Consider the following 10,155-nt stretch of genomic DNA (forward strand, 5'->3'; position numbering starts at 1 on the left):
AATCCCAACCCCTCTGTGCCTTTGTCTTGCAGGCGCTGGGGGTGAGCGACCACTTCCCAGTAGAGTTTGAACTAAAAGCAAGAGGTGGCTTCTTCAACTGGCTGAAATCGCAGTTCTCAAGGAAGAGGAGACCACGAAAGGGCCGCCGCTCAGGCTCATGAGCATGCTGAGTCCTCTCATATGGCATGGAAATACAAGGATGCCAACAGATCCTGTAGAAGACTAGTGTAGATATACTCACAGCAAGTGCAATATTTAGTGAAAAAAAAAATCACAAATATTTTGTTAAGCTTCAATTATTTTGAGTAAGAAGGTGAATTAAACCTTCAGGTTATTTTCTTTCTTGTACATGAAAATAAATCAGCCAGAAGCAGCGCACAACTTACTGTACTGATCCCAAATTTAAAGAGCTACTGCAAGGATAAAATGCTTTTTCATGCTTTATCTGTAACACCTGAAGGGCAGGGATCTTCCTGTGTTCACATGTGCTCTGAAGCTCTGCCATTCCTCTGCAGGGTTAGAGGGATTAAAAAGACCTTTCTGCTTCACGTGTGTGTGTGTTGGTGCTTCAGAGCCGCAACAGGCAGGACACAGGTCTGTGCCTGGCGATTTGCAATGTAAAATGTTGCTGAACAGAGTGTTTGCTTGGTCTGGGTTTGAAACTGCTCACAGCATCAAGGGCTTGGGGAAAGACAGAAAGAAAAACCGAGGGACAGGCAGCAAGAGCTCCTTTTCTGCAGTAACCCAGCCAGGGAGCAACAGGAGCAGAGCTGGTGGCTCCCATTCCTGTCTGCCCGCAAACCACAGGTGAGAGGTCCTGCGGGTCCCAGGTGACAGCACTGCCAACAGAGAGATCGGAGAAACCTGAATTAAAACCTGATTTCAGCATCCTGACGTGGAAGTGAGCTGCATCTCCCCCCTAAAAATCCTCCATGGCATCCCAAAGTTCACTTAATGATGATTATTCAACGTAGTGGTGCAGCAATCTGTTTTCTCAGCTCGGCCCACAAGCTGTATTTAATGCAAACCAAATCCTGTCACACAGATGGCATCTGAAAAATGGGAATAATCCAACTGTTAGCAGAAGCAAATATTCGTCTCCATTCATCAACGCCCCCTGGTTTGTCTGCTGGCGGGGCAGGGAGGCGAGCAAACGAGACACACTTTTAGGGGAGAAAAACAGCGTGGCCTTTGCGAAACTCACTGGGGAGAAAGAATTTGAGGAAAGAAACTCAATTGAGAGGCAATTATCCCAGAGGGAGTGTGTGCAGGGCAGACAACAACCCCCCAAATTCCAGCAGCAATTAATCTTGAAAGATACAGCATTTCATAACTTCCCTTGGTTATGCTCCTGTCGAGGCAGAAGGGAAGAGCCTGATTTAGAACAAATATTTACAGTGGGATTTTTATAGATATGTCAATGTCTGGCTGACAGCAGTGATGGTCCATGTGAAGGCTGAAATTAGCCTAAGCCTCTGGCCTCATATTTTAGCCTGCATAAGTCCCTACTCTGTTTTTGGCTTTCAGAAAGCAGCAGTGCACAAAGGAATACATCATACCCCAGGAAAGCAATAATGGGTACATTCAATCATGAAAAATACGCAATCACGACTAAGTTTTGCTGAAAATCTTTGTCCTTATTTGTGACATTGAATATAATCGTTCACCCAGCATTTGAAGATAAGAGATGTGGCCAGAGCATCGCTGGCAGTGGCTGCAGCCTCAGGCATAATGGTCTGGAGATGCTAGTGCAGAGAGCCTGAGCAGCTGACCAGCAGAGATACATCTTAATTCAGAATGATGTTCTTCTCTGGAGAGCTGGGACGCGCTTTTGCAGGACTCAGAGCAGACAGACTGCATCTGTGCTCAGTTCATAATATTCGATAGCGGCCAGGAGGTGTCCAGAGCTCATACAGTCAGCACAGTAGGTCTCTGTAGATATTCCTGTATTTATTCCATACATGCATTAGACACTACTGTAAATACATCCTAAAATGTTTAACAGTTTATGCTGTCTCTAGGTTTTCCCCACAGGGGGATCATTACCCAGCTCTCCCAACTGCAAAGGGATTTTTAAATTGTTCTAGCCTGCAGGAGCCTTGATGTATTCTGCAGCCATAACAAAGTTTCTATTTAGGTTAATGAGGCTTCTTGAGCTTTAATTATGATCAAACAGGACTTTTACACTGGGAATCTGAAATGGCCTGGAGAGACTTTGTCTCACAAAAGCCAGGTCTCACATCATGGCTCGGAGAGAAACAAAGGGGCTCTTGGGGCGCTTCCGAAGCCGAAAACTCCATTTCCTCTACACCAGACCTGGCCAGGCGAGAACAGAGAGCAGGTAGGGTCCAGCGGAACAAAAAGTGCTGAGACCCCCAATCCCTTGGGTTTGGGTCCTTGGGAAGTCCTTTGCCAATGTATGATGCTGGAGGCATCCTTGCTTTCCACAGACCCAAGGTCTCTACTGGCCCACAGAGACCCCCCTTCCCCAGCCCCACAGGAGGTCCCTGCTGCCCCGCACCAGGGATGGAGCCAGGGCTGCTCCTTGCAGAAGCTCACATGAGTACAGCTTTTACTGCCCTGAGGAAGCGAGTCCCTCCACAGAGAAACCCCCAGGAACCCACAGCAGCAGCCCGAGGCAGGACTGCTGTTCCTCCATGACCTCCCTCATCTTCTTCACTGCCTACAGTTGTCCATCTGCACCTTGGACTCATCTGAACAGGGCTTGTGTCCTCTTCCTGCCCTTGGCACTCCTCCCCACTAACCCCAGAGGGCCTCAGCACCTCTCTGCCTGTGCCATGGGGTGAGAGACCCTTTGGCCCTGGGGAAGGCTCTGTGTACCTCCTTTTGCCTCCTGTTAGGTACTTGCAGCAATGACGACTCAGGAGAGCTGGTACAGAACCCCGCAGGGATCACCCTGGCTTGTTCATTCAGGGTCTGTATATCCCCAAACACAGACCGATGCAGTATGGACTGTAATTGAACAGGTGACATTAGGGGAATATTAAAAAATCATATATAAATCATCATCAAACTTGTTGGGATGTGCACAGAAGGACAGGAGGCAGCAGGATTGGGGACTGTCCCCTCTCTATATCAGGACAAATGTCCCCAGCTCTGAAGCCCCTTGGCACACCAATACCAGTGTGCAGCCCAGCCTCTCTTCTTTGGGTTTACATCCACATTTGTTTTGCTTTTCTGAAAGCTTAACTGTGCACAAATACACACAAACATGAGCGATCCAAGCCTGAACAGCCTCCAAAGCTCCTGCTGCTTCCCCACCACATGACAGGAAAAACGAAGCAGGTGCCAAAGCCCCCACTGGTGGAGACCCACATGCATCCTGTATCTGGACATACAGCTCACGTGCAAACGTATGGCCACATACAGCTGTGCAGCAAGCAATGGAGCTGCAGCCCTGAGAAAGGCTGTGTTGCACTATCGCATGACAGGGCTGGCAGCACTGACAGCAACGTCAAAGACAGAAAAAAATCAAATTGCCTACAAGCATGGGACCACCCAAACCAGCATTGGTGTGAGCCTGGCTGCTTCATGGCTGCCCCACTGGATGGAGAGGTGGTGGGGAGCAGCTTGGTGCCCCAGGCTGGACTCAGCCCCTCACTGATTCAGCATCCACCATGGAAAAGGACCAAGAACAGAGCAGGGGGTCCCTGGGCAGTGCTAACAGGGCACCCACGGGGCGTTTGTTTCCACGCTCCCTGCAGCACTGCGCTCGGTGATCCCTGATGAGGCTGAGCAAGCCAAGGAGACAGAGCAGAGGGTGAAGACCCCCGTCATCTTTTCCCTGTCTTTATTCCAAAGGAAAACAATTTTAAAAGATACATTTTTTTTGTCCTCTATCCATGGGTCATTCCGAGCGGTTCCACACCCTCAGTCACCCCTTGCCCAAGGTTTGGCCGTGGCTGCCGCGCACACCGTGGCTGCTCCTTGGGCCCCCTCTGGTGGCACCGCCATAAATCCCAGTGCCTGGGGCCGGGACACGCGGTATTTAGGCCCGGCCACGGCCAGGACACAGCTCTGCATCCCGGTACGTGTCTCCGTAGGGATCTTGTCTATTCAGCAGGCCAACAGCCGACCCCAGGGTGTCCCCGGTCTCAAATGTGTCTGTAAATGAATTCTGCAACAAAAAGGTAGCGCATTTTTTTAGCTCCAGGCCTGTTCATTCATTGTCCGCAAATATTTAACCAGGAAACACACTGTGATGACCTTCACAGGCCTGCCCTACTTGCAGGCAGTGGCTCCTAGGACCAGGTCCTGGCAGGTTTTGGGGTGCATCCACCCAGGGGACTCCTTGGTGTCCCTTGCCATACCTGCACCAAGAGCATCTGGGTGCTGGCTTTGTCCAGCAGCGATGACAGCCTTTCCAGCCCCTCAGGATGTCTGTCAGTGACTGCACTTCTGCCCTCTGATGGTTCATACCTGGCTTTGGGATTGATGTAAGGCTGCTCCAGCACAAGTGTCACCATTCCCTCTCTGCCATGCTGGCCTGTGGCAGATGCCACCGACCCCCTTCTCCAGGGCTGGGGGAAACTGTGATTTGGGGCAGGGGCTCTTTCTGTAACCCCAGATTTAGCCCACATTCCTCGCCACTGTCCCAAGGGTTAAGTGATCCAACCTCTCCACTATCACCTGGTATAAAAAAACCATGAATGCCTTCTCTATGCGGCCTGGTCTTCTAGAGAGTGCAAAAAAACAAGGTTAAATACTTCAAGTGTCATTTTAAATATAGTGCCTCAGCTGCCGGTGTTTGCAGGGTATTTTCTGTTAGTTGGGAGACAGATTTATAGGAATTAATTTCCACATTGGCAAAGGAACCAGAAACATTCCCTGAACAGCTCTGCAAATGCTGGCATTTGAGTGGTGACCGCTTTCTGTGTGTCTCAGGTGGGAGGGGGCCCTGATCCCAGCCCTTTTCAGTGACTCCAGATGCAAAATCCCACTCCCACAAAAAGAAAAATCCCCTAGCAGGATGTCACTGTCAAAGAAATACCCTCCCAGCTCCTCTGCAGGATCAGAGGATTCACAGGCTCCCAGCGATGCACAGATGTAAATATTTGCAGTGCCAAGGTCCTGTAGAAAGGCAGTTCATCACAGGAAAGAGCTGTCAAACAGACCCCTGGGTCCTGCTAAATCATATTTTGCCTATTAAATTTTTTAAAAAATCACATATATTAGGCTTTCATTCATGTTATATAAAGAATGTGCTTTAAATCCTGGTCAAATTAATAGCGACATCAGTTATAAATCCAGCCTGATTTAGTGACAATGTTTTTTTCTAAGTGCGCAGTATAAATTCACGACTATGAAAATTAACTCTGAAAGTCTGAGGAATTCTGAAAAGCCATTTAAAAGCATTTTCCCAGGAGGCCCTAGAGAAACAGCCATGCACAAGAGGGAAAGCTGGCAGCAGGGCTGTTTTGATAACCTTCTGTGAGGGGGACCTGCTGAATATTAACGATTACTGTGGACCGTGGGGAAAAAAACTGCTGTAACCAACCCTGCTGCTTCCCCTCCAGCCTGGATGGAGCCATAAAGATGTAGCACCTTGTGGTGGGATGTGGATGGGAATATCTCTAAGTTACTGTAACACAGGGAAAAAATATTTTTAAAATAATTGTTTGCTGACAGGAGCTGGGGAGTTTGATGTTTAAAGGTGAGGGTACCAGGCAGGTTTGCTCCCAGCCCACAGGGATACAGCAGACTTGGGTGCTCCAGCCGCACGTCCTGCACCACTGCTGCTGATGGCAAAACTTCAGACACTGCTTTCTTCTGCTCTGGATGTGGACAGGAGATGAAAAAAACAAGAAAAATAAGAACAATAAGATCCTCTAGTCCAGCTGTCACAGAGCACAAGACAACCATCCGGGGATGCTGATGGCAGCCTTGCCAGACCCTGTCCCCTGCATGCCTGTGGGTCCAGAGCTGTCCCTGACCTGCCAGAGGCCAAACTGGGAAACCGGCTTTGTTTGGCCCATGGGAGAGAGCAGCGCAGCCAGCTGTCATGATAACAAATGCTCTGGAAAGAGTCTTTCTTCAAATAAATTAAAATGACTGTGTAAAAAATGCACTGTGCCATTCCCTGAATTAAGAGCTTCACACAACTCCATCCCAGTTTCTGTCAAGTGACGACTGTTTGTATGTAGCCATTAATACATAGTCTGTTTCCCTTTTTCTAAGAAAGAAAGATGTGTTGTCTGTACTGCAAGTCCATTTCAATGTGGGGTAAAAAAATTAAAAAATAAAATAATATCAGTTTAAAACAATTGCATTTAGAAATTAAAACTGAGTAGAAAACAAAACAAAACAGGTTCTGAACTGGAAACTTCACAATCTCACTATCCACAGACAATTAGAGGGAAAACTAATTATGGGGTTTGCATGAGACCAAAACCAGAGTCCTGCTAAGCAACAGCCCCACAACCCGCACGGCTGATACACCCGGCAAACGGCAGAGCTGCCCCGCGCTGTCTGGTGGGTGAAGGGAGATCCAAAGTGCTCTGCACGGTCCCAGGCCTGGCACGAACTGGAGATTTCCTGCTACAATAGCATATTCAGACAAATGAAGTATACTGGATTATCTTTAATAGATTAAAGATATATACAATACATTGTATATATAAATGTTTCAAATAAACCAAAATATTAATTTAAATTTTAAAAGTACTTAAAGATGTAACAATTTAAATTAACAAAATGATTTAATAATATATATGTCTTTAATTTGTTAAAGATAACCCCTTACAGTGATACTGGAAAGGGCAAGGAGGTGCCATCAGCCCCCACTCTGCCATGCACCCTGTGTCGGCCCTGTGGTCCCCAGACACTCCAGTTGCTGCAAGGCCACCAGCACAGGCATCACTGGGCACACGAAACCCATTAATAGAGCAAGACACTTGGTGTTACACCCCTGAACAGCACCATCCGAGGTTTATTACTTTACAAAGGAGAATCATACACCAGGGGACAAATGGCACGAGAGCCATTTTACTGGCATGCAAACGCTGAAGGAGATGACCCACTCCTGGCAGGCCCATCACCTTGTCCCTCGCCTGAGGCAAGGAGCTGGGCAGAAACAGCAGCTTATGCCTCTTGGAAGAGGCTGCACTTCAATGCTTTATTTCAAAAAAGGCTGAAGCTACTTTAAAAAGCAAATCCCCATGCTGCCAGGGTAATGCTGAGGCAAACGACAGAGCAGACAAAGTATGAACTGTGTGCTGCAGCCTGACACCAGCCAGAGGCTGAAAGTGCCCATGCCCAGGGCTCTTCCCCAAAGTGATGCACAGACAGGCACCAGAGCCCTGCAGAACGCAGGTTTTTGTCCAGCACGAAGGACACTCACAGCAAACCAGGACCTTTACTGCTGTCAGAGAGCACCCAACAGAGCCAGGGTGTAGCAAGCTGCCTCCCCCAGCTAACACCAGACCTCTTGGATCCTTTCTATCACACACAATAAAACAAAAGGCATCCATTCACGTTTGTGAGACGTGCACAGAGCAAGGGCTGGGCTGTCAGCAGGCTTAAGAACACTGTATGTGCGTGGGGGGCCATAAACCACCTCACCCGTCCCCAGCAGCAACCCTAAGGTGTCCATCAGAAGAGATGTAGTGGATGCTCCTCTGATTGACTGTAAACCACCTCACCTGTCCCCAGCAGTAACAGAAGAGATGTAGTGGATGCTCCTCTGATTGCATTTCTTTACTAGAGCTGCACAAGACAAATGAAATTCTCAGTTTTGAACAACGCCCAAGTATACAAGGTATGTGCCATGTTGGCTCCAGTGACCGCATCAGAAACAGATGGGGGCAAGGCCAGGGACACCCAGGTTGTGGGGAGCTTCAGGACACCAACTCCAAAGACCACCCGCCAGCCCACTGAGATGAACAATGCTTCTGACATCAAAAACCACCAATACCAGACAGGGGACTGGGATGCTTTGGAGAGTTACCATCTCTGGGCTGGTGTGCTGCAGGGACTTCCCTTCCATTACCCACCAAAACTCTTACTACAGGCTGCCCTGGGTCACCAGCAGACAAGGGTCCAGTTGGTTACCAAGGGCACTGCCAGACGTGGCCGAGTGCTTGCAGGACAGTTTGGGCCAGCTAAGGAGGAATGGAGGAGTTCCCAGTGCGACACACCAGGCGGACAAATCCTACTGCAAACCACCAAGGAGAGGGATTATAAACAAAGAAAAATAAGTTCAACCAAATTGGCAGAAAAGAACACAAAAAAGTACAGTCAAATTTCACAGCTAGAGGCAAAAATCCACAGCAGTCCTTTGCAAATAATGAGGAAAATGCATCTCACACCATTGCAAGTCTACCCAGCAAGAGACTGGGACACCAGCAAGCAGTGCACCAACCAAATTAGCAGAAAAGAACACAAAAAAGTAGTCAAATTTCACAGCTAGAGGCAAAAATCCACAGCAGTCCTTTGCAAATAATGAGGAAAATGCATCTCACACCATTGCAAGTCTACCCAGCAAGAGACTGGGACACCAGCAAGCAGTGCACCAATACCCCAGCCCCACAGCTGCCTGCTAAGGTGGGCACTGCAAACGGAAGCTTTCCTCAAGGTGCCAAAGACCAAAAGCGGAGCACAGGGAGTCCCCAGAGCACTGCTTTGTGCCCAACACAGTCAGTCCTCAGGTGCCAGAGCTGCTGGAGTTGCCTGAACATCATTGCCAAAGATCAATGCAGCCAAGCTTACCAAAAGCTCTTCTCATCACCACCACTGGGGGCTTTCTGTCCTCAGCAAGTTAATTTCTGTGGCCACCCCACAGCTCTCAGTGCCCAGGCTGGGAAGAATTGCTCGCTTGAACCAGGGCTCAGCTTTCGCTGGAGGTAGCGCCAGACAAGGGAACAATCAGGGTCCCCCAACTTCACAGACAACTCCCATTAAGTTCAGCTGGTGTGATTACACCAAAGCAGCCAAGCAGTAACCCACAAGAGAAGGACAGATCAGAGCAGATTTACTGGGCAACAAGAGTCACAGGTGTGAGGCTCTCAGGTTTGCTCAACCCAACACCTGTATCCAGGTTTTTTTGGTTTGTTTTGTTTAAAAACATTAAATAGGAGGTTCAAGCTGATGTAGCAGAAAGCTAAGGAAACACAGTTAACTGTAGAAAGGAAATAATCTGATAAACGTGGGGCAGGAAAGTCCTTGGCAGCCGCTGTGTCTCAGGTTTCAGCAGGGCTTCCCGCAGGAGCCGTGTTTGGGAAAACATCTGCTGGTTTCCATGGCCTGGAGCCGGAGCTGCCGGCCCCAGGTGCAACACCTTGCCCAGAACCACCTTCTGCAAACAACCCCAGGGAGCACAGGGGGTGTCGCTGGCAGCGCCCCGGGATCAGAGCAACCACCCCACTGGGACACACCGCTCCCTGGCTTCGCTGCCCCACAGCTGGGGTCTGCGCAGAGGCACATCGGCACAGTGCTGTCTTGCTCCGTTCATGCTCTTACCCAGTAAGCTGCTTCCACAGCTCAAACTTTGCCTGACATTTTGTTTTAGGAAAAAAAACCACAAAACAAAACAAAACAAATGAATGGCACTGAGGTTATGCCCAGGTTTTTCATGGCTCAGCCACCTGCACGACTCGGGGTCCAGGGGTTACTCAGACTGCCTGAAGCTGCGGCACGCTGCAGTTTTAGTTTGAACTTCACTGACTACATACGAAAAGAATCCAGTGTTGTTTTTAACATGCACATTTTAATGAAGCAAACATTTCTATTTAATAAGTTATAAGATACAATTTTACAATCCTGCATTTTATTCCAGTTTATTTTGTTTTTATTTCCTAGTTTACAATGTAGTGAGCATTTCACATTAAGGCACAAAAAAAGCACAGTATAAAAACCCCAACCTTCCTTTATTTCCCCAATGACTGTGCTGGAGGGTAGTGCATCCACACAGCTACAGAACCGTAAGTGTGAACTTCTCCCTAGGGACAGACAGGGACATTTTAACAGGTTTTCAACAAATTCTACCTTCTCCTAATTGCAGAGTTAAAGCTCATCTGGAGAGATTACTAAAGCCCCAGCAGCTGACAGCAACTCAGATGCACACTGCGGAAGTAGCATGGAACAACCCAGGACGAACAGACGAATTACAATGGACGCTCTCACTCCCTGACCCCCAGC

At 48.5% G+C, this 10,155-nt stretch overlaps 1 protein-coding gene across 1 annotated transcript in view; it reads left to right on the forward strand.

Annotated features, from left to right (window-relative positions):
* The window catches only part of DNASE1L3 (deoxyribonuclease I-like 3), a 4,599-nt gene extending 4,438 nt beyond the window's left edge, over positions 1–161 (forward strand). The window contains exon 8 of the mRNA XM_010182719.1: positions 33–161. Coding sequence (XP_010181021.1) covers positions 33–161 — 129 coding nt within the window. The remainder of the gene's footprint in view (positions 1–32) is intronic.
* Positions 162–10,155: the final 9,994 nt, after the last annotated feature.

Source organism: Mesitornis unicolor, unplaced genomic scaffold (assembly GCF_000695765.1).
Source record: "Mesitornis unicolor isolate BGI_N332 unplaced genomic scaffold, ASM69576v1 scaffold7294, whole genome shotgun sequence".
NCBI classification, from domain to species: domain Eukaryota; kingdom Metazoa; phylum Chordata; class Aves; order Mesitornithiformes; family Mesitornithidae; genus Mesitornis; species Mesitornis unicolor.